Below are 25,290 nucleotides of genomic sequence, written 5' to 3' on the forward strand. Positions count from 1 at the left end.
TTTTTTTCTCTACTCTTTCCAGAGTCATCTATTTTTCCTTCACCTTTGTCCCATGATGTCATCAGTGTCTCCCGTTCTACGTCTAATAAAATAAATGAAGACACCTATAAAGGGATATACCTTTAAATCACTCCTATAAAACGCTGATAACACACATAAGTTATATATTTGAAAATAAACTAAATACGGCAAAACCAACTGAGGGGAAAAAAGGAATTTTGACTGGCCTGTAAATTCCATATCTTGGCGTACAGTACAGGACACAGGCTGGATAATCAAAGACCCTGGGATATAGGCCGCTACCTTCAAAGTGACTGGACACTGGCAAAACTTTTGGACATGTCCCCTGTTTGGAGTACCTCTATAACCCTACCCACAAAAGGCCCTTTTTTTTATCAAGCAATGCAAAGTAACATGGAACAGAGGGGAGGATGGCGTGTGTCCTGTACTGTACTCCGAGATATGCAGTTTACAGGCAAGTCAAAATGTATTGTATCTTAATCATACAGTACAGGACACAAGCTGGATATTGAGAGAGGATGGAAGTAGGAATGGCGCTAGCTTTTAAAGTGCAGTGCTGATGTGGTAAATAGTGTTACAGGCGCCTGTACTTAATAGTGAAAAACGCAGTAACATATAATCAAATACAGGTAAAATGGTGCATTTTAATAAAACCTAATTTTGAAATCCTAGTACAGAAAGTAAAGAAAAATGCTTGTGATATCCAAAATGTGTGTGTGTGTAAATAGCAATGTGATTAAGTGAAAAGAGATGAATTAAATTGCTTGAGCAGCTGCGATAAAAACGCAGTTCCAAGTGATCAAAAAAAAAAAAAAGTATATATATATATATATATATATATATATATATATATATATATATATATATATATATATATATATATATATAATAAGTGCACCTTAATAAAATCCTTGTGCTACAAAGGCTAGTGAAATCCACACCAAAGGTGTGAGAAATGACAAAGAAAAAATAAAGTGCCAATAATTATAAATAAATTAAATAAATAAAAATGAGAAAAAAAGTGCTTAATGCTGTTGTGAACGTCTAGTTCTATGCTTCACACAGTGATCGACTCCAATCTGTGCGCTCCTATATGGACTGCACTCACCAGATTTGTGCCCTCTCTTGGGGTTTGCAGCATTCACAGTGTATGCCACTGTGAAGCACTCTGGCAAAGGCTCGTCCTGCTGTGGTCCTGGTGGTGCTCTCAGTGTTTATCCCATATACAGGAAAAAAAGGAAGGGGTCCCAAGATAGTGTAGTACCGTTTAAAAATTCTGCTTTTATTGGTAAAAGACAAATGGGTACTCACAATTTTGTTGAAATGACAGAGCATTACTTTAGCATGCAGAAAACGGAAGTGTTGTAGCGTTCTGGCGGATCGCTCGAGCAGGACGTGCCTTTGCCAGAGTGCTGCACAATGGCATACACTGTGAATGCTGCAAACCCCAAGAGGGGGCACAAATCTGGTGAGTGCAGTCCATATAGGAGCACAGATTGGAGTGGATCACTGTGTGAAGCATAGAACTAGACGTTCACAACAGCATGAAGCATTTTTTCTAATTTTTATTTATTTAATTTATTTATAATTATTGGCACTTATCGCAGCTGCTCAAGCAATTTAATTAATCTATTTTTACTTAATCGCATTGCTATTTACACACACATTTTGGATATCACCAGCATTTTCCTTTACTTTCCGTACTTGGATTTCAAGATTAGGTTTTATTAAAATGCACCAATTTACCTGTATTTGATTATATGTCACTGCGTTTTTCACTATTAAGTACAGGCGCCTGTAACACTATTTACCACATCAGCACTGCACTTTAAAATCTAGCGCTATTCCTACTTCCATCCTCTCTCAAATCATCATCTCACCTAGGTGAAATAAATCAGGTAGGGGCAGCTGCTTAAATTAAGGGCGTAAAAACTCTATACTCACTCACAGTCAATATTTGGTCCTATTGCGCGGATTCTTTTTTCACTTTCACAAGCTGGATATTCCTAAACTCTGGGACATCCCCAAGCAATGAATCAAAGGGTTGAGCTACAACAAGGCAAACATAACTGTGCCAACAAGCCCAAAAAAAACAGATCAGGGTCAGGGACACAAATCAGAGTGCCACTGAAAGAACCTTGTCGCCAAAACTTCAATCCGCGAGGCCTAGGCATCCATCTGATAGAACTTCAATGTACGAACTGAAGATTAGGTGGCATCCTTACAAAGCTGAGCAACAGATGCTGGTGGAAGGGAGGCAGGCAAGTGGAGCTCCACTTTAAGGTGAAAGGCTGAAACCACCTCTTGGAGGGTCTTGTACAAAAGACCACGTTATCCTTGTAAAGAATTAGAAAGGGTTCCTTACAAGAGACCTGTTCACTTTAAGACATGAACCGGCCACAAACAGGAGTAATTGTTGCTAAGCTTGGAGGACAAGATGCCCACACTTGGAGCCCCCCATTTCTGACATAGGAGATGGAAGATGTGGGAATAAAGGGGTGATTCCCCTTGGCTCAGATAGCAACAACCTAGATAATCAGCGTTCCAATTATCCACTTTTAGGATGTTTGCTGGACAGTTTTCACCCAGGAAAAGATCAGACTTGTTCCTTCAAAGCTGCCCGACTCCTGGCTGCCCCCTAATGATTTATATAGGCCACTGTAGTGTTTGCAGACCCAATTTTCTTGCTCTGAGCTCGAAGAGGTTGGTGGCAAACTTTTCTTCCTTGGGTATCCAGGTTCCCCAACTGTGAGAGATTGAAACACTCTTCTCTAGCCTGTGAGGCTGGCATCTATTGCCATTACTTTCCAAGGAGGTGAGAGAAACAATTTTCCCATTTCCAAGGCTGGATTGGCAAACAACCAAGAGTGGGAGTTCCTTCCATCACTGGCGATAAGAAAGTCAACAGATGGACGGGTTTGTTCTGAGCCAACAGAATGTTGTGTTGTAGAAGCCTTGAAAGGGAACAGCCTCTAATGGGACAGTGGCCAGACCAGTGCAGCCCCCCATCCCCATCAGGAGTACCCTTCCGGATTTCTCGGGGGAACCTATTGCCGGCCTCCAAGTTCGTAAGGATGCTCCTGGTTTGGTTTGCACCAATACTAACCATCTAGGTACCATTACACCAGAGGATATACCACCACCTCAACCATAGTCAGGGCAGTAACACAGCGTCTCCTCTTGGCAACTGATAAGAACAGATATTGATCTTGGCCAAACAAAATCTTGAGCATAGTGTAGCCCAACACGTTTCGCAGAGCACGATCCCCGCTTCTTCAGGTAAACTTAGGATTTAAAATTTAGGATGGTAGCAGTCGGGCACTATCCAGCTGTCTTTGCCGGCGGATGTTCAGTGGCGCTCGGTGACTGCGGGCTGTGACATGATGAGTTCATAATGAACCTAATATGTGAATGCCTGATGATTGGTCCTGACTGGACCCAAGGGGGACACATGGAGACATTGGAGTGCCTGACTGCCTAACTGGGGTGTGGGGGGGCTGAATTGGAGGCATAGGTCAAATCTGGTGGTGTGTGTGATGTGTGTATGCCATTAGTGCATGAATGTGTGTTTCTTTGCTTGCTATATGTGTGTGCTTGGATGTCAGTAGCATGGTATGTCATTGACACAATGGCATGTACATGCGTTTGTGTTGCGGGTGCAGTGGCTGTGCTGTTTCTGGTTTTGTTTTTTGTGTAGTGTATTTTGGAGTCTCGCTATTGTGTTGGTTTAGGGTGTTGTGGTTGGGATGTCAGGTTGATGTTTGGTTGTGAATTGTTTTAAGTGTGGTGTCTGTGTGGCCGTGGTGTGTGGTCATGTATGTGGTTATGTGGGTCAGGGCTGGGGTGATTAAAGGCCTTGATTGTGTGTGGGGGTGTCACTTGATTGGATAGGTTCGAACTGTTGGGCTAGTAACTGAGTAATCTTGTGTCCCTATATCCTACGCTTTTCATGTGTAAGATAGTTTTAGGTACATCCCTTATCTAGGATGAGGCAGAATACTGGCCAATCACTTATATAAAAGAAGGTTTATGTAGGTTGTTTGTACATTCTGTGTGAATGTTGTTATACATATGCTAGAATTTCTGAGACAGGTTTCCCTGTTTTTCAATATTCTAAACATGCCAACGCTATCCACATGGTGTTGGCAGCTCATGCTGTGGGAATGTTATTCAGCGTCAGGAACTGAGAGACTAGTCAGGATCGAAGAAAAGATGAATGCAACAAATTACAGAGACATCCTTGATGAAAACCTGCTTCAGAGCGCTCTGGACCTCAGACGGGGGCAAAGGTTCATCTTCCAACAGGCCAACGACCCTAAGCCTAGATAACAAAGGAGTGGCTACGAGACAACTCTGTAAATGACCTTGAGTGGCCCAGCCAGAGCCCAGACTTGAACCCAAATTGAACATCTCTGCAGAGATCTGCAAATGGCTGTGCACCGACACTCCAAATCCAACCTGATGGAGCTTGAGAGGTCCTGCAAAGAGGAATGGGAGAAACTACCCAAAAATAGGGGCGCCAAGTATCATACTCAAAAAGACTTCAGGCTGTAATTGGTACCAAAAGGTGCTTCAACAAAAGTATTCAAAGCCTTTGCTTAATACTATGTACATGTGATTTTTTTTGTTATTTATTTTTAATAAAATTTGCAAAGATATCAAAAATATTTTTACGTTGTCATTATGGGGTATTGTTTGTAGAATTTTGAGGAAAAGAATGAATTTAATCCATTTTTGAATGAGGCTGTACCATAACAAAATGTGCAAAAATGTAAGTGCTGTGAAAACTTTCCAGACACACTGTACAATATTAGATATATAGAAATACTGCAACTTTTTATCTCGCACGGTATTTGAGCAATCATTTTTCAAACGCCTTTTTTTTTATTAAAAAATAACAAAACAGTAAAGTTAACCCAATTTTTTTGTATAATGTGAAAGATGATGTTACGCCGAGTAAATAGATACCTAACTTGTCACGCTTTAAAAATTGCGCACACATGGAATGGCGTCAAACTTCGGTACTTCTCAATAGGCGACGCTTTAAATTTGTTTACAGGTTACCAGTTTAGAGTTACAGAGAAGGTCTAGTGCTAGAATTATTGCTCTCACCTTAACGCTTGTGGCGATACTTCACATGTGTGGTTTGAACGGCGTTTACATATGTGAGCGCGAGCTACTGGGGACAGGGGCGTTTTAAAAAAAACAAAAACATTTTATATTTTATTTTACTTAATTCTTTTTATTTTTGCACTTATTTTTTACATTTTTTTTGGATCACTTATTCCTATTACAAGAAATGTAAACATCCCTTGTAATAGGAATAGTGTGCGACAGGTCCCCTTTATGGAGAGATGCGGGGTCAATAAGACCCCACATCTCTCCTCCAGGCTGGAAAGCATGAGATCAGGAAAAAAATTCAACGATCGCATGCTTTCAGCCGCTATTGCGGCTTAGTTTACTTCATAACGTCGTGCCCGGGCCTCCGACGGTCAGAGATTACCGGTGACCATCTTGTCACCGGAAATCTCTATGCTCATCATTCGGCAGCGGCCGATTCGTTTTCCGGGCCTTCGATGGCATGGGAGAGCACGGAGAAGCAACGGATGGCGGCGGGAGGGGTCCTGTAAGAACGATCAAGCGGTGGAACCACCGCTATGATCGTTCTTATATAGCGCAGAATCGCCACCTGTAAAAAAGAATAGCCGTATGTTGCCTGTAGCTGCAGGCATCATTCAGATATCCCCCACTGAAGTCCAGGACGTCATATGACATCTTACGGTACGGAAGTGGTTAAGGAACACTGGTCAGGTCAGACTATTTTTAAGGCTGTGGCAGTTCAATTTTATTTAAACAAAACAAACTTAAAAAAAAAAAAAACTTCAAAAGAAAATCTTCCGTCGCATGGGGTTCCACCAACATTGTATAACAGAATCTTCAGCCTCCTGGGTCACTCACTCTTAGTCAAAGTCCCTTCAGGAGCTTACTTGCTCAGCTTCGTGCTGCTTGGTCACTCAGACTGCCTCCTGCAGCCTTTGCTCCATGAGAGAGACAGGCGGTCTCTAGGAGCCTGTCTTTGCAAAAACCATGTGGGAATGTGCCAATACACACCGTGAACTGGGGTCACCTCTCCAAATATCCTCCTCCCCTGTTTCACACCAGAGGGAGAAATACAAAACCCTTCTAGGGGCACTCCACCCACCTCTTTTTCCGGGTGTGCTTCCACATGCACTTCTCCCTAATCTTTGGGGCCCTCCGTTTCTTTTCACCTCCCCCAGATCTACTGTCCCAGGACTGTAGGGGGCCTACTTTTACACCCACTGTCGGAAACTGACTTTTCTGAGTACCTTGCTCAACTTCAACCATGACTATCGGTTTTCCAGGTTCACCAATACATGTGTGGTTACCCTTGGCAACCAACTTCTCAAAAAAGCACAATTCAAAATCACAAAGAACTCTTGTCCCATCACCTGCTAGGACAGTGTCTGAGGAGGGACCCCACACAGGCCAGAAGTTACTCCCTATGGGACCTTCCCACAGTTTCACATTGCCCCATATTGTCCAACACTATCAGCGACTGTTCTTGCACAACACTTTTTCCACACCAGTTTTTACCATTTCTGTTACCGCTGGAATTTCTCCGATATCTCTGCCTTGTCTAACAGGGCTCCAGAGTGCCTCTCATACACAACCTCTGTATAAAGCAATCCAGCACACTGAGACAACTTTCGACATTAATCTAAAACATTGCATTAAACGGATTCCACCATTTGCGATGTGTACACAATACAGCCTACAATAACCAGCTCCAATCAGCCATACCCTGGGGTACCAGTTCTCCAAAAGCAGGAGAGGATGGCAGGATATACAGTGGCTGTACACTCCAGGATTTTAACATTTCCTTAAGCAGGTCTGTCACAAAATACACATTTTTCCCTTTATGCATTGTGAACAAAACATCTGATGTGCTTTTACACTCGCTTGAACCTTCAGTCATGACAGGATTAGTCTCTGTAACAACCCGTGCATCTTGGCCTATAGGCTGTTCTGCAGACACCTCTCCTGGCACAGCAGCCATAGCGTCCACTACACCTTTAGCTGCAAAAGCTTCTTCCAGCATGGCTATTAGTCTCTTGGCCCAATCATCGCAGTAGATATTGCTCTGTTGGACTACATTATCCCAATTTCGACCTAGACACTGATTTAGAGACATATCAATCAAAAGGCCCCATTCTCGTTGACACAGTCTGTTCCTGTCACTTTACTCACGCCAAATGACAATTCTGGAGAATGACAGATTGACCATATTTGGTCATGGAAGTCACAGAATCTCAGCAACATCATTGACAAGATATGATCATGTCCATATATGGATCAGTGGTGCCACTCAGAAGACCCTGGGGATGACCCAGAAAGAGGTGGGGTGCCCTGTCCTTGTTCTTCTAGAATTTGGGTTATGCCATAATGTGCTAGTATGCACAGCATATTAGTACATTATCGCAGGCTTACCTGTCATATCGTGTCCCCCAGAGCAGCACTAGGAGCGATGCGGCGGCACCAGACTCTACCATCTTCGCCCGGTCTTCCTTCTGGGTCCCGTGCCTTCAGCTATTTGATAGGCCAGGCTGTGCTGATGCCACTGCTGCACATGCGCACGGGAGTCACATCACCGCAGCATGGATTGGCATGCATGGCTCATGAATATGACAGCTGACAGGCAGAAGGATGCATTTATGGCAGAAAAAAACAATAGGGTCAATCAAATGCAGTAAGAAGGAAGTGGGTAGCAAGTCTAAGCCCTGATGTGTGTGTCTATGAAGCATGGCTCTATAGACACACAGCTCGGGAGGGAGCAGACACCGTGTGCCTCCATAGCAAACGTCTTGCTATGGGGACAAACGAAGAGGAGTAGGAGTAAAGATCGCCAGCAGGTAACCAGAGGAGAGGAGGATCTCTGTATTACTATAGAGTATAACATGTTTATTTTAATAATAAAAAAAAAAAAACATTGGTAACACTTTAAACAAAATGGCACTTTGATGCAAAAAAAAAAATACTATACAAATATTTTAAACACTAAACAAATATATAAAAGCCACAGCAGATCATATGCTGTTAGCAAATCAGCCAGAACATCAGTTTAGGTCAAGAATCCCATCTGACCTTCATATCAAAGAACTTACTTAACACAAGGCTGGCAGAACATTTAGCATTGACAGATAAGTCAACATTAATTATAATGCTATTGATTTCATTTCTGAACTTTAAAACTGATCTGAATTCTACTCCATAAAGTGCTATGCTGCAAATCCTTTTAAATCAATTTTTGCCTGGTTATCTTCATTATAGCAACTTTAAGAATTTATGCAATGCTAATTTGCTTGCCATGATTCCTTCAAAAAGTCCAACAGCATATTTCTCATACATTTTTCTTGGACATAATAGCTACCACAATAGAGTATGTGGACAGTGGAGTACCAAGCCTTGATGTATGCGATTAAAAAAATGGCAAGCAGAGAATAATAAATCAAACACCTATGTACACTAACCCTAATGCTACCATGTAACTGCATGCAACATTTACATAACATAGAAAAACAGCCGGTGTGTTGTTGAAGAACATTAGGTAAATAAATACTACTATCTCTATTGGCTTTGCTAGGATTGTGAAATACCCAGGGCACCATTGGGTACAAAAAGAAAATGGATGTTAGAGACCTTGCGCTCCACCACCTTCCGTTTGAGGATGCCCCACAGATGCTCAATAGGGTTTGTTCAGGGACATATTTCCAAAATTGAAAGGAAGTAGTTGCAAACAGGAAACAAGAGATATTCAGGAGCCAATGAAAATATAGAAGACAGTAGGAGTTCAGTGAAAGTGACAATCTGGAGGCAGGCAGCGTGGCAAGTGACAATCTGGAGGCAGGCAGCGTGACAAGTGAAAATCTGGAGGCAGGCAGCGTGACAAGTGAAAATCTGGAGGCAGGCAGCGTGGCAAGTGAAAATCTGGAGGCAGGCAGCGTGGCAAGTGAAAATCTGGAGGCAGGCAGCGTGGCAAGTGAAAATCTGGAGGCAGGCAGCGTGGCAAGTGAAAATCTGGAGGCAGGCAGCGTGGCAAGTGAAAATCTGGAGGCAGGCAGCGTGGCAAGTGACAATCCGCATCTGATGGAAGGTGACATGGCAAGTGACAATCTGCGTCTGGTGACAACTAACAAGCTGCATCTGAAGGCGGACAACATTCCACATCTGGTGGCAGGCTATGTGGCAAATGACATTCCGCGTCTGGTGGCAGGCTATGTGGCAAGTGAAATTCCGCATTTGGTGAACTTTATTTTATATTATAATAGAAACTAGAAAATATACAATTTCTGGGGAAATTGTGCGACGTGGTCTTGCCTCCACCAATACTCCTGACTGGAGACAGTGCCCCTGGAGATGTAAATGTGATCCAACAGTGTGTCGATCCAGTTCGGTCTATTGCCCCATCAAAAACTACCCCATCAAAACTGGTTGCTATGGACTGGTTGCTTTGGATGGTTGCTACGGACTTGGTTGCTACGGACTTGGTTGCTATGGACGGGTTGATATGGACTGAATGCTATGGACTGGTTGCTATGGAGGGTTGCTATGGAGGGTTGCTATGGACAGTTGCTATGGAATGGTTTCTTTGGATGGTTGCTATGGACTGATTGCTATGGATGGGTTGCTATGGACTGGTTGCTATGGATGGTTGCTATGGACTGGTTGCTATGGCTGGTTGCTATATGCAGAGTATGCAAAAGTTACACAGCCAAAAAAAAACAGAGCCATATCACCTCACAGCTGTGTGGGAAGAGCTATAGAAAGTCCTCACAGCTGTGTGTATAAAGGTATTTACCTCAGCGTCTCCTAGGAAACCAATGTAAATATATGCAAGCAGCCTCTAAGCAGAGACTCATATTCTTGCTTTTTTTTTTTTTAATACTTGTCCTTCAAATGATTGTATTTTAAAAAATATAAATCGTACAGTGAATATCTTTATATTGTGTGAATCACAAGACCCAGATCTACATTTTGATGTATAGTATGTCTCTGAAATATAAAAAAGGCAGTCGCAGTTTATATATTGTCCTAAAGATTTTTGGTTTCCTGACTGGAATCAATGGAAGTCAATGGAGGTCAATTGATGGCGTAGGTTGTAAACAAATTGTCGTATTGTGAAAACGGTTTGGTTGATCGCTTAGCCGTGAACACGTGTAGTGGCAGCAGGGATAGCTGAACTTTTTGATACAAGATTTTTGTAGGTCGGCTTGAAAATGAGGGAGTGGTCGCAGTTTACAAATCATGTCCTGATTTTTCAGTTTTTGACATTCCACACTGTAAGCTTCACCATTCATTCCTATGGGAAAATTTGGCCGCAAAAACGACGATATTTCGTGAACGATTCGGGGAAACGTTCCACAAAGTAATAGCAACGTGAGCGGCAACAATCCGCACGTTTCGGTATATTACTCGTCTATGTAGTGTAAAAACTGTGGGAGGAGTTAGGGTGGTAAATTTGGCTATAATAATATATATGTGAGAGAACAATAAGTGATCTTGCTATGCAAGACCACTTAATAATGCACTTTATTCATCCCGACACCATATCAACCATGGTGCCATGATGATTGAAGTGCCAACACCAGCCATTGCCGCGACAAATTGCCCACGAAAAATCACTCAGTTTAATACTGTGATTTGACACAGTTATCATACAGGGCTGCTGTGATTGGCCCTGGTATCATGTGATTGCTGTGACCAATCACAGAGCTCACACTGTAGCAAACTATGACAGCTTTGTTTAATACTGTAACCGTGATCGCTGATATTGGTCACAGTAATCACATGGTACCACAGCAGCTCAGTAGAACGATCAGTGACCCCTGTGCACAGCAGTCACAAATCCCAAAGCTGTGCAACACATGTAATATTAAAAGTAAAAAGATATGTTACACTTACATCAGCATAGTGGCCAACCATTTCACAACGATGGCACTTCTTCTGCCAGTGTGGTCGCTCTGTACAGTTTTGGTAAATATGACCAGGCTGGAAGCAGTATGAACAGTAAGGAGATGAACAGGAATATTGGAGATGTCCTCTCTGTGCACAGAGGCAACAAGCTGGTAGTTTCTAATTATAAAAAAAAAAAAACATAAAAATCATGTCTGAGAAGAGAAAACAAGTAATTTTCATAAACATTGAGCTATCCAATTTACTCATTGTAAAGGGACAATACAGACGGTAATATATCATTCAGCAACACTGCAATCAGATCTGAAATATCATGAATATATTAATATTGCAAACTTTGCATTTGTCCAACGAACAAAGCTAGCTTTTTCAGAAGACGCAAAAGGTTCACAGGCACAAAAGCCAAGTGTGTTTTTTTTGCAAAATTATGCTTTAGTGCATCCTGGAGGCACCAAAAAACTGCAGTATTCAATTTCTGCCTCTCTCACACAACAGAATGTGAGGCACCACATGTGCTGCTGCAGCTCTGTACTGCATTTATGGTGTGCAGAGATGTTGAGTTTTAGAATCCACTTTTGAACCAGACAGAATATCCATATACAGTATATCCATAGGTGTTTGGTATTTAGGGCCTTACAGTGTGCTCTATAGCAACATCCCAAGTATTAAAACACATTGATTGGTATGTGAGGGTGCATAGTCTTGCTTAGACAGTTTACAATAAATTACAAAAAAGTTGTGACGTATTCTTCAGCAGAATCTGAGGATCGCAAAACCAGAAGTCAGGTAAAATGGTCAGCAATGTGAAGATTATAAATTCTGCAAGAGACCAATCCTGCAAGAGAATACACTTCAGGGTAATCACATATTAGCTGCAACTATGTATTATTAGCTTAGCCTTGCTAGAAAAGTCAAAATTGGTTTAAATAAACTATGGCAACATACTATATTAAGTATTGGGATGCCTGCCTTTACACGCACATTAAATTTAATGGCATCCCAGTCTTGGTCCATATGGTTCAATTTTGAGTTGGCCCACACTGAAGATATAACAGCCTCAACTCTTCTGGGAAGGCTGTCCACAAGGTTTGGAACGTGTCTATGGGAATGTTAAACCATTCTTCCAGAAGTGCATTTGTGAAGTAAGGCACCGATGTTGGACGAGAAGACCTGGCTTGCAGTCTCCACTCAAATTCATCCCAAAGGTGTTCTTTCGGGTTGAGGTCAGGACTCCTAAACCTTATTGACAGGGGGTTATAGCTGCAAAGGGTGGGCCAACTCAATATTGAACCCTACGGATTAAGACTGGGATGTCATTAAAGGGGTTATAAAGGTTCATCTGATGATTACGTGGCGCCCCCACCCACCCGGTTTACTTACCGGAGCCCCCGAAAGTCCCGCGTCGAGAACATGCTTGATCTCGTCCCGGTCTTCTTGCCTCTTCGTTAAATAGATTGATGGCAGCGCAGCCATTGGCTCGCGCTGCTGTCAATCAACTTCAATGATGGGAGGGTTGGGGCGAGTCCTGTAGTCGTGGACACCGACTACAGGAATCGGGAGCGCCTCTGCAAGGTAACCCCCTTGGGAAAGCACTTCCCAGAGGGGGTTATCAGAAGCGTGGAGGAGCGGAGACAGCTGCCGAGGGACGCCAGAAGAGGAGGATCTGGGCCACTCTGTGCAAAACGAGCTGCACAGTGGAGGTAAGTATGACATGTTTGTTATTTAAAAAAAAATATATTTAGTATCACTTTAAAGTTCATGTGCGTGTAAAGGCAGGCGTCCCAATAATTTTTGTTATATAGTGTATCTTCTGAAGGCAACATTCTCCTTGCAAGCTATTTGGAGGGTGACACGAAGGGCACTTATCCAAAGTATTTGGAAAGATCTTATAAAAAATTAGCCAGTCCAGCCCAAATGTATTTCTTTGTTTTTGACAGAGCGGGAAAGAGTTGGAACCCCCATGAGGTTTTTCTATCTGGGGGCTCGGTTTGAGATTTCTCCTTAATTCCTGTCCTGCGGACATTTTAAAAAGAAGGAACTCTGAAGCAGCACCAAAACAGAAATACAAATGCTGTTAGGAGGGGTAGGGGGAAGGCCAAAACCCCAGTCAGATTTTTCTTTCTTTCTGTAACCCGTAGCAAATTTTCCCCTACTTCCTGTGAAGTGAAGTGGTTGTCAGCATAACAGGAAATGGGAAAAAAATCTCTCCCTGATAACAATAAATAGGTTGTTTACCGCTGAAAAAAAAATCCCATACTAGTTCATTGTGAAATACTTACAAAGCTGTTGCAACGGTCACCGCACACTGCTGTCAAGGCCGACATCTTTTCCGGAGCTTCTTCTGGGTTCACACATGCACACAGGAGCTGCAGTTCACAGCACGGGCTCGGAAGGAAAGGCACACGTGGGCTGCTCCTTCAGAGAGCATGCGCCAGTGATGTCACTGGCTGCATGCTCTGGAAATATCTCCAAAACTGTACAGGTTTAGGGGATTTTTTTCCATACCTATAGGTAAGCCTCATTATAGGCTTACCTACATGTAAAGGTTTGGAGAGGAAGTCTACTTCCTCTCCAAACAGTAGTTACAATCTTTCCATACTCTATCCAAAACGAAAAAAAAAAAAAGTTCATTATCGGACACAGCCTTAATCTTGACTTAGTGGGTAAAAGCCTTCCTTTAGGAGTTGACTAGGCAGAAACTTATATAAAAAGGTAAACTTGTCATACACACCCTAAAGCCCCGCCAGGGGGCGGGCCCTCTGGATATAACCCCTCTCTCTGCATCTCGCCGATCAGTTCGTCAAAATATAGTACAAACATAAAAAGGAGGGGAGGGTGCTGTGTCCGTACATGAATGCAGATCTTTCGTTCATGGACGGACACAGCCTTAATCTTGACTTAGTGGGACGTCCCAAAGCAGTATCAAAAAATGAGGGGTGGGAACAGCAAAAATTTTTTACTTCACCCCAAAACAGAGCTCCTCAACTGAGGAGTTGTAACTCTAAACAGCCGCCTGCAAAACTTGGCGGCCGAAGAAGCATCCGAATATGCACTCACATCAACTTGTAAAGTTTAGTGAAAGTGTGACCGGGCGACCAGGTCGCCGCCTTATACACCTGGGAAACAGACACTTTATGTCAGAAACCCCAAGAGGCACCATTGCCCTGGTCGAATGCATTGTGATAGGGAGGCGCCTGACACTTTATGGCGTAAGCCTGATCAGGATCTGTCGGGTCCACCTCGAAATGGTTGGGCGTACCGCTGAATCTACTACAGTGTATAGGTTACAGGATATTGACTCTGCCTTCTTGTCCGACGAGGCCTTGAAGGCAGGAGCCCCCTCCACCGGAAGGGTGGTAAGCTTGTTTAGTCTGGACACAGAAGGGTCCACTATGGGAGGGCGAGGTCCATTTCTTTAAGAAACTCTCCTCCAGTGGGTAACGTACCGCTAGGTTTTTAGGTACAAAAAAGTTTTTTTGTGGTCTGTCCCATTCCTTGTATAAAAGTTTGTCTAAATAAGACACACAAGGGAACCCCTTAGCAGTGCGGGTCGCCTTACGGAACCCAAAGGGGACCAGCGCTTCTGTTGCTTCTACAGACCCCTCTATTTTTAGGGTATCTTGCACTGCGGTGATAAGGTCACTCACCAGAGCCTTCTCACGAGCTGACCCGGGTCCAGAGTCATCCTCACTGTCTGGCCGCTCTAGGTCTGCACCGTCAGATACCTCAGAGTCAGGGTCCTGTGTGGTAGCTAGACCTGGCTCCGTATCTGAGCTGTCCCCAGAAGATGGCGGGGGCGCTTTCTAGCCCCGTTCTTCCACGCGCTGATTCCACTTTGGAAATGAAGGCATCTAGAATTGCCGACATAGCGTCCACGATAGATCGGGTGCAGGGGCATCAATTGCCAGCTCAGGTGTTTCAGGGAAAAAGCGTCTCTTTCTGACGCCATGCTGCCCACACGATTGACACAGGGATTCCAAGCAAGGTGGACAACTCTCCCTCCTAACTGCAGCAGAGATGAGGGGTACCCCCCCCAGAGGACTCACCACCCTGGAACCAGCAGTGCAGTGCCGTCTAGCTGAGCTGCTTCTTGTCCGCTGAATATAACTGTCAGTCTGCTGAATGACTGCTATCTACAAGGCTGCTGTCCTTTGGCTGCTGATTTATAAGATGGCCACCACAACCCAAAAGTATGGCCACCGAGCTCTGAGTAGAGGCCAACAGTGTGGCTACAAAAAAATGGCCGCCAGGTATACAAACAATCCAGCATGGTCACAGAAAAAATGGTCGCCAGACACACAGCAGCAGAATCTCTTATGCAGCTCTCTACATTGAAAGAGGGAAGCAGCAGCTGACAACATGGACACAAGTAAGCAATATCTATGCACTTATACTTTATATTGGTTCTCTGGTGGAGCTCCCCAGGGCAACCCCCACCTCAGCAGTCAAGGGAGGAGGGAAGGGGAAGGGAAATATAGAGCCCTTTACTCACCTCTCCAGGGATGCCCAGCTCGGTTTTCTTGCCGAAACAAGGTAGTAGTACTTACCCTCCTGTGGTTTTATGCTGGAGCATCCTGGACAGTGCATCTTCCGCATGGTAACGGAGATGACTGTCGGCCAGGCTACTGCGACTTGGCCCTGTAGACCGGTCTTTATGCAAGCCCTGGAGCGCATAAGCTCACCGACCACCCTTAGAGCGACGGGCATGTCGTGGACGACCCAGCTACGGTCCGCACACGCTCGATGGCCAAAACTGGGAAGAATACAAGGATCTAGGATCCAGCCTGTTGCCCAGTCGGCAGTTGATCGAAGATCGCAGGGAAAAAAATCAAAAATAAAAATCCAGAATCTTGAACAGCCTTCAAGCCATGGGCCTGAAGGGAGCCATGTCTTCTCCTGAAACTAGGCAGACAAAAACTGATCTGCGAGATGCAGAGAGAGGGGTTATACCCAGAGGGTGTGTATGATAAATTAACCTTTTATATGAGTTTCTTCCTAGTCAACTCCTAAAGGAAGGCCAATACCCACCAAGTCAAGATTAAGGCTGTGTCCGTCCATGAACGAAAAAGTGAAACCACGCCTAAAATTTCACAAAAATGCAAGCAGTCAGCTCTTTATTGCAGAAGAGAAAGGGTATGTCTCTGCTGCAATAAGGCACACCTGCCTTCTAATGAATACTAACTAAGCTGCACAAGCACAACTTTGACTATGCTGGAATGTTTGACTGTCAAAATCATCAGGATTGGGAGCCAGTCCTGCCAGCTTACATTACTAGAGACCAGGGAGCAGTCTATGACAGATTGGTCACTGTACTGGGCCTGTGCAGTGAGAGTCGAGTTTTAATTTCATTGTGTTATCCAAACAATGGCGCTATGCAGAGTAATATAAATCTAGCACAAGAGCAATCTCCATATGTGTTTACCCCTTCATTATCAGGGACATGTTGACGTTTTCAGTGATGCGATAGTTTGATTGACAATTACTCAGCCAACACTTCCTCTACTTCGTCTGTTGTAAGTAGAGCTCTGGCGTGTTTGCAAACCCCACGTGCAGAGCCCGCTAGGAAGTCGACACTGTGCTGCGCCAATTACAGGCAGAGAGACATTTCCCTGATCTCTGCAGTCACGCATTGGGACAGTGTCTCACTGCCTGTGATTAGCGCAGCACCAACCTCCCGGCGGGCTCTGCACGTGGGGTTTGTGAACACGCCGGAGCTAATACTAAGCTGTTTGGATCCACTCAGATCAAAATGTCTTTGAACAAAGCTATTTAATGATGGCTCGGTCAACAGCTATTAACCAATGCAATGCCCCCCCTGATGGTGCTTTATCCACTGTGACTCATAAATGAGACTGGGAAAATTACAACCCATTACTTCACCTTTAGTATATGTATGGTGGTAGATGGTAGCAGTTAAAATGCATTGTTTTTTAGTAGGCAAGTTTATATTTATACTTATGTCCTTATCGGGGACATTCACCCCTATTTGTCCAACAAGAGAACCAAAATTTTAGACTTGACATCAGAACAAGTGAAGGGAAATAATCCAATGGGGTAAATGTTCGAAAGACAACCAAGATGGGAATTCTTCTTACCTTTGGAGGGGATTTCATCAAATTTGCTTATGCATCTCAGAGGTAAACACTAAAGGGTAATCTCACCTGGAGGATGCAGCAAACTAAAAACTGTGCTAAAAAAATAAAAGCAGTGAACACTGCACCAGCAAAGCCTATTTTTACTGATCCGAGTTTTTCTCTTATACGCAATGGGCTAATCATAACATTTACCTTAGGAGCAGGACAGTTCTTAGAAAGATGGCCACGAAAGTTACAGTTCCTGCATACAACATTTTTGTCATCTGTGTAGTAACGATTGGCTCGTCTTCTAGAAAGGTAACCAACTTGAGCCTAAAGAGGTGAAGAAAAAATAAGCATGTCATGCAATACCTTGCCACATAATCCACACAGAAATAACTCCTGTAAATCCATATTTTTCTGGATTCTCATGGATGACACAGTCAGTGGAATTCATAGTGTGTATGTCAGAGACACTCTTTAGAATTTGGTCACTCCTCCCCATAACAAATGCCCAAGAACAGGCACATTAGTATGTCAAATGGAGGGGGCCTGAGCACTGAGTCTGGAGTAAGCATACAACAGACAATCCATTCCCCATGCATGCTTAGCACCTTGCTTAGCTAGGACACTGTTCGCCATGTAGCCGACAGCTCACCCCACTACCCCATTGATCTGCCGAGGAGGGCATTACCATTCAATGGCTGAAAGTAAACAAAGGAATGGGGAGGCTGGCTCAATAGGGCCATTACGACAGCTTCTAAAAGTGGCAGTAGGGACTTTTACCTAGAAAACAATCCACCCCTCCAACAATAACACATTGGAAACAACTGGTAAATGGCACCTTACCATTATACAAAAGATATACATTACAACAGAAGATGTCCTAAAAAAAAATTATAAAGTATGGTCAAAATGGTTGAGTGATGACTCCACAGCCTTGATCGCTAGTTATCTTACTATTATAGCATGACACTTCTGAATATTATCCTATTGATCGTAGCCTGAGCCACACAGGTTTTTTTTTTTTTTTTGTCAACACCGTCCTTTTTGTGTCAACACCGTCCTTTCTTTTGTGTGGCGGTGAGGGCTTCCCTATGTATTTTAACCACTTAAGCCCCGGACCTTTAGGCAGCTAAATGCCCAGGCCAGGTTTTGCGATTCGGCACTGCGTCGCTTTAACAGACAATTGCGTGGTCGTGCGACGTGGCTCCCAAACAAAATTGGCGTCCTTTTTTCCCCACAAATAGAGCTTTCTTTTGGTGGTATTTGATCACCTCTGCGGTTTTTATTTTTTGCGCTATAAACAAAAATAGAGCGACAATTTTGAAAAAAATGCAATATTTTTTACTTTTTGTTATAATAAATATCGACCAAAAACCTATCTAAAAAATTTTTTTTCCCCTCAGTTTAGGCCGATACGTATTCTTCGACCTATTTTTAGTAAAAAAAAAATCGCAATAAGCGTTTATCGATTGGTTTGCGCAGAATTTATAGCGTTTACAAAATAGGGGATAGTTTTATTGCATTTTTATTAATTTTTTTTTTTTACTACTAATGGCGGCGATCAGCGATTTTTTTCGTGACTGCGACATTATGGCGGACACTTCGGAAATTTTGACACATTTTTGGGACCATTGTCATTTTCACAGCAAAAAATGCATTTAAATGGCATTGTTTATTGTGAAAATGACAGTTGCAGTTTGGGAGTTAACCACAGGGGGCGCTGTAGGAGTTCGGGTTCACTAAGTGTGTGTTTACAACTGTAGGGGGGGTGTGGCTGTAGGACTGACGTCATCGATCGAGTCTCCCTTATATAAGGGATCACTCGATCGATACGCCGCCACAGTGAAGCACGGGGAAGCTCTCCCCGTTCTTCAGCTCCGGGGAGCGATCGCGACGGAGCGGCTATAAACAAATAGCCGCGCCGCCGTCCCGGATCGCTCCCCGAGGGAACCCGACCGCCGCATGTAGCCGATCGGACCCCCCCCGCTAGAAGGCAAGGACGTACATGTACGCCCATTTGCCTGTACGTGCCATTCTGTGGACATATATACATGCGGCGGTCGGGAAGTGGTTAAAGGGGTTGCAAAGGTACAATTTTTTTTCCCTAAATAGCTTCCTTTACCTTAGTGCAGTCCTCCTTCACTTACCTCATCCTTTGATTTTGCTTTTAAATGTCCTTATTAATTCTGAGAAATCCTCACTTCCTGTTCTCAATGCACTATGTACCCCCGGCCTCAATGAGGCACAATCTTACAAACCCTTTTTATAATCATTTCCTTTTTACCCCACCCCCCTCTCCCTTTTCCCCTCCCTTTCCATTAATAACCACTGATCATTTATACAATTTATGAGCTTTACTGGAAACATGCTTAAATATACATTTTTATTACATATCTCTATTGCAAGTCTTGAATCTATTGTCTGTTACACTTCCTACTATGCTATTAACTTCAGGCAATATTACTATACATTGTATTTAATGTATGATTTAAGGTATGGTTATAACATTATCAATTTTGATTTTTCATAATAAAATCCCCCACCCTCCATCTTTTTTCAATTGGGGATCTTCATGCAATTATCATTGTTGCGTTGTTCTATGCTATGTTACACAATGATCTATAGTATTTATCTTGAGAAGTCTGTATAAATTGTAACTTTCGCCATGATCTTTATTTATTCTACTTATACTCATTATACTCATCCTTGTCCCGACAAAAATTTTATTTATTTGTTTTCCCAAAGGAATCAATAAATTTAATTGTAATATACATTATGGTTCTATTTAAATTATGATGCAATTAATGTAATTTACATGATTGGGCTTGTGTAGTGCCAATCCCTCTCAGGCGCCTTTTTGTGTCTCTTGTTTTGTTCCCTTCCCTTTCTTCTTTGTCCTTCTAAGCGTGTCTTCCCTGTGTACCTTGTTCTATCTCACAAGATATTTCTCTCCCCATGTATAATGTTGGCCGCGCACTATATATCTCCGTTTTCCATCGTGGAGATATTCAATTGCACCACTAGATGGAGTCCTCTGTCGTGAGCGCGCCGCCTGTGTTTATGCGACGCCTACGTTTGTTAGGGTTTGCCCGGCCTTTGCGGATGACGTCATACAGCCGCGCCGTGCTGTACGTCTTCTCCGCATGGAGCGGGGCTCGATTTAAGCCTCCAGTTTTGAGACACCTATTGCTGCAGTCTCCCGGGAGGCTTGTGGATTGAGGGTGCCGTCGCCATTATTATACAGGCAAGACTGATCCAGCTTCATCGCTGTGTCTCCTGCCTCCTTCCCCTTCATGAACAAACTACACTGACAGCAATTGTCTGTCTTTCTTTTATTCACCAGGTTTCTTATTGCCTAATAGCCATTGAAGGCTGATACTCAGGCACTGTGATAATCTTTATAGGTCGTATACCTTTCACCAGGGATGCCCCCCCCCCTTTTGGGCTTTTTCCCTTCTTGGCAACTACACTCCACTGAAGGTAATTTGTAGACATTTTGACCATTTCCTCCTTTTTTTATTTTAATATACACTCTGTTTACTATATATACACTGACAATTATAGATAATCATTTATTTATTATTCTTTAGACTTCTTGCCATTTTGAGTTTGTTTTACATTTGCCCAACGTCCAGCAGCCCGGACCTAGCTATTCAATCCTTTGCTAGGAAATTACCTTTCCTATGCTTTGTACTTACTACTACTGGATTACTAATATGCCTTAATACTATCTGTGAGTATATTAATTTTCCATATGAATTTTGCTGTCATTATAAATTTGACTCTATGACTCCTACCTTCTCGTCTATTCTACATTATTACTATATATCCCTGCTTCCATTATACTAATGAGTGAATGCTCGTGAGATGACTTTACACTGGACCCTTTATCTATTTTTCTGGCCCGCTCTCTAGGACCACCTTTAACCTTTTTCTATTTTCTTTCACATTCATCCCCCTCCCTCCCCCCCCCCTCTTCTTTCCTTCTTGAGGGTAATTTACGCTATCTGCATGCCCATTTGTGTGCCTTTTTTATATAATTATGTTTATTGTTTAATTAATTTACTTTTTGGACCTGTTTGTTTTCTTGTGTTTTTTCTTTTATTATTGTCCTGCAGCTAACCATACTGAGACTCCGTGAGGAAGCGCTGTAACAAGCGCGAAACCGGTCGAGTCAGCTAACTTTGCAAGCCATATCATCTCAGACATACACCTGTCTGCACCTCCATCATTACACAGGACTATTAATCTTAATACGGGTTGTCTTTTATGTTATGAAAGCTTCCAACCTCATCACTGAAACTCTGTTGTTTTCATCCATGACCTATTTTCTACATTCCTGGTATATTTTTGGAGGTTCTTGCATTGTTAAAGTTGGTTTACCAGATAGTTTTGCTGCTGATGGCAATCTCTTTTTAATATGTACTGTATATTTTTTATGTCTTAATAAATTCCACTTTTTTAGAGAAAATTCTGTGTGTGACTATATCCTGACCAGTCAATAGTGCCTGAAAAGTCCAACAACTCGCCCCTAGTTATTCCTTTGTTCATACGTATTAGGACGTGGCACATTCTTACAATTAAATATCCACATGTACACTACATGTGGGGATATTTTCACTTCCCCTTTCAGGTTTTATTTCCTATACTGTGTTTTCGTTTGCAGTTTCAGAGGCGCATGCAATTTTAATACTTGACATGTTGAGTATCTATTTAATTGCTGCAATTTGATCTTTTATATTTTACCCCCAAAAATTTGCAATGTATTGTGTTTGTGTGCCCTAAAATTTATTTTGGTGTATTTTTTGTTTTCCAATCATTTTTATTCAGATAATTTTAACAAATACAGTATCAGCATTTGCCAATGAAATTGGAAGTAATTGTACATTAACAAATCGTTTCAGTTACATTACTGATAAACCTATATGCACGCAAGACTTAATATAGCATCAGCCACTTCTTAGGGTCAAACCTAAACCAAACTTGCGACCCACTAACTGAACTTCCACGTGGTCTCAGGGACCATAATTGGTCCAAAGATCCACTTCAAAGCAAATTCAGGTGAAGAGAAAAAGAAATAGAAACAGAGATATCAGAGAGAAGAATAGAGGGTAATGAAGGGGGGTGCACTCCGGCCCTGGAGAAAGATTTTCCCGAGCCAATCCCATTTCATTATGTAGTTGTGGGATAGTTGATCCAGGGGTCCCATATTTTGTCGAACCATGCAATCTTATTTAAAATTGCCGAGAGGCGTTCATTCACCATTATCCACGAAAGTTTAGCTTTCAGCAGGTGAAAGGGGATCGTAGGGGACTTCCAAGATTTGGCTATAGATATCCTTGCTGCTACAAATATAAAGGCTATGAGTCTCTTAATTTGTTTTGATGTCCCCTCCACTGTGCGTCCCAACAGTGCCTGTAGAGGTGATTTAATGAAGTTCACTTGGGTCAATGAGTATAAAAAGTTATATGTACGTATCCAGAACCTTCGCACTTTTGGGCACAAGTGTGGAACATAGTACAGTCCGTGTTACATCCTCTAAAAGCACTGGGGGGAGGCTGCTACCTGCGCTGGGACCATGTACCACGGCATCAAGACCTTCTAGTTTGCCTATACGGTCTTGAAGTATTAATATATGATTTGGATATGCATTGTACCATTTTGTGCCACTCTTCTGTTGCCCTCTTTTCTGCTTACAGTAGCTGCTGCATTCTCACCCTAGGCTTATACTTGAGTCAATAAGTTTTCCCAGCTTTTTGTGGTAAAATTAGGTGCCTCGGCTTATATTCGGGTCGGCTTATACTCGAGTATATACGGTGTGTGTATATATAGTGAGTTTGTTAAAAAAAAAAAATCCAGTTTCATACAAGCCAATTTGTCGGCTAGTCTTGTATACTATGCAGATATAACATCCGGTATCCATGTCCAGACTGGGGGATGTGGTATACTGACAGAAGCACCAAAGCTGGCTGCTGGGTCGGTTCCATCACACCTGTCACCACGTAGCAATGGTGGAATGAGATGCAGCGAGACCCTTGTGTAATCCTTCACACAGAACAAATGTTATAAAAAAAAAAATGAGTAGTGGAAAAAAAATTGCACTGCCAGCACAACATCCAGGCATTGTAGGGCAATTACTTTAGGGGCCTGACAATATACTGATTAAGGTGGAGAAAAAGTCCTGGGACCGCAAAACAACTTTGTCCCTGTGTAACACAAAGAAAGGTTCCATGTATTTTGGATGTTTGATTTTTTTTTTTTTAGTTCTTGCATGTGTGGGTAGAGCTTGCAGTTGTGTTTCTCTCGCAGTTGAGTTTATTTTTTCATTTATTGAGCATTATACCCGAGTTTATTTTTTCATTTATTGAGCATTATACCCGAGTTTATTTTTTAATTTATTGAGCATTATACCCGATAAGTTGGACAAACGCCCTTTATATAGCCACTTTGTTAAACAAGTGGAACCCATTGATGGTTAGATAGTTTGTCTTGCTTAGATGATAAATGTAACTGGATTGGTTAACCAGGGTTGTAATGCCGGAGGTATTTTTTCTGGTTTTAATATACCGATGTGCCTTTATGTCAATATGGGATGGGGAATGCGTTCCTTGTTGTGCCTCCTTCCTGTTTAGGGTAGAACACCGTTGTTGATGTCACTTCTGGGTATGTGTTCCTAGAAACAGCAGTGGCGATGTGGGAAAAAGCAGTCCACCAGAATGTGCGTTGCATGGAAGAAGGTGGAGCCATGATGTCAGGAGGCTGGTTAGAAGCAGATGCATAAAAAGGACCTTCTGATCTCTGAAAGTTGCTGGGGTGCCATATTGGAAAGGTTTACTGTGCCATGTGGACAGGTATGTGGCTATGTCTGCAGATATCTATGTTTAGGGGAGCAATTGTGTCTAATAGAGAAGTCATCATTAGTATTTCTGGCATACTGTGTTACTGCAGGACTCCTTTGTGCTACTGGTGCCATTAACCCTGGGCAGGTCTGAATAATACCAGTAACAGATTGTGGCAAGTCTTGAATGGTAGATTAATGGAAATCTGCGATTTTGGGAATGGCTGTTTGAATATAATATAGAGGTTTATGCTTGTTGGGTATCTTTTTTAATCAACACAAGAACCTTGGAGACATGTGTAGATGTTTGACCTCTGGAGAAGGTGTTTCTCTCCATTAGGGGAAATCTTATGAATTTTTTGAGGTTTATAGAGTTTGGAAGAGATCGATATATTTATATGCATATTTTGTTTGCTTTTTTTATTTAGTTTTCTTTATCGTTCCATAGGGAGGTGCCTACCATGCCCTTTTGTATCTGAGCTAGGTTCATTTTTAGGTGTTGCTACCACTGGGTAAGATTTTGGTCTGCTTATTTATTTTCCGTTCATCCCATCCCCCCACAGCTGTGACCACCTCTTCCACCTTTTTGCAAGGGTCAGTGTGCGTTCAGTGATTTTATTGGTTTTCTGTGTCTTTCTCTTACTCTGTCTACATCATTCAACCGCACACGTGTGAAATTTCACAATTTGATAAATTTTGTGTCTGGAATTTATTGTATTTTATGTATGTCAATTGTTTTTTTTATAAACAAATATATTGACAATACGCATGGATCCCGAGGAAGTGACTTGTGGCGAAACATGTTGATGCATTTTACCCCATTGCGTGCTAAAAAGTGTACTGGGGGCGCTATAGAGTAATATGTAATTACACATATATTATCCTATAATATGCAACAAGTAAAATAAAAATGTGTCCTGTTGTACGTGATCAATCAATAAATCAATAGTAAATAATAAAGTCCCATTGGTGCAAACAAAGATACAACATCAATGCTTGAATATCCTATAGATATATTTCTTGCTGTGATACAAAAACCATCTCCGGTCGTGCAAACTTAATTGATCTTCCACCACCTGGATAATTAGTACGACACCCAATGTGAACAAGTAGTAAATTGTGCTTACCAGACCTGGTTGACCTCTTTATTGAAAAAGACGGTCAGATGCGCTTGAGCAGGATAATGCCTGCAGACATAAATGGACTGGAGCATGTTCGATACCTCACCATCGGAATGTTGAGATTTTAGAACATGGAATACAAACAGAGCTTCCATAGAGCAACACTATTTTATTAAAATGGAATAAAAACACCAGCCAATTGGCTACTCACATCAAAAGCCCCTTGAAAACTTAACTA

General features: G+C 42.5%; 1 protein-coding gene across 1 annotated transcript in view; it reads right to left on the reverse strand.

Annotated features, from left to right (window-relative positions):
* Positions 1-25,290, reverse strand: part of ZCCHC7 (zinc finger CCHC-type containing 7) — a 276,559-nt gene that overhangs the window by 101,848 nt on the left and 149,421 nt on the right. Inside the window, exons 4-5 of the mRNA XM_040361632.1 lie at positions 17,301-17,420; positions 11,002-11,172 (exon numbers count right to left, since the gene is read on the reverse strand). Of these exons, the coding sequence (XP_040217566.1) occupies positions 11,002-11,172; positions 17,301-17,420 (291 nt within the window). The remainder of the gene's footprint in view (positions 1-11,001; positions 11,173-17,300; positions 17,421-25,290) is intronic.

Source organism: Rana temporaria, chromosome 1 (assembly GCF_905171775.1).
Source record: "Rana temporaria chromosome 1, aRanTem1.1, whole genome shotgun sequence".
Taxonomy (NCBI): domain Eukaryota; kingdom Metazoa; phylum Chordata; class Amphibia; order Anura; family Ranidae; genus Rana; species Rana temporaria.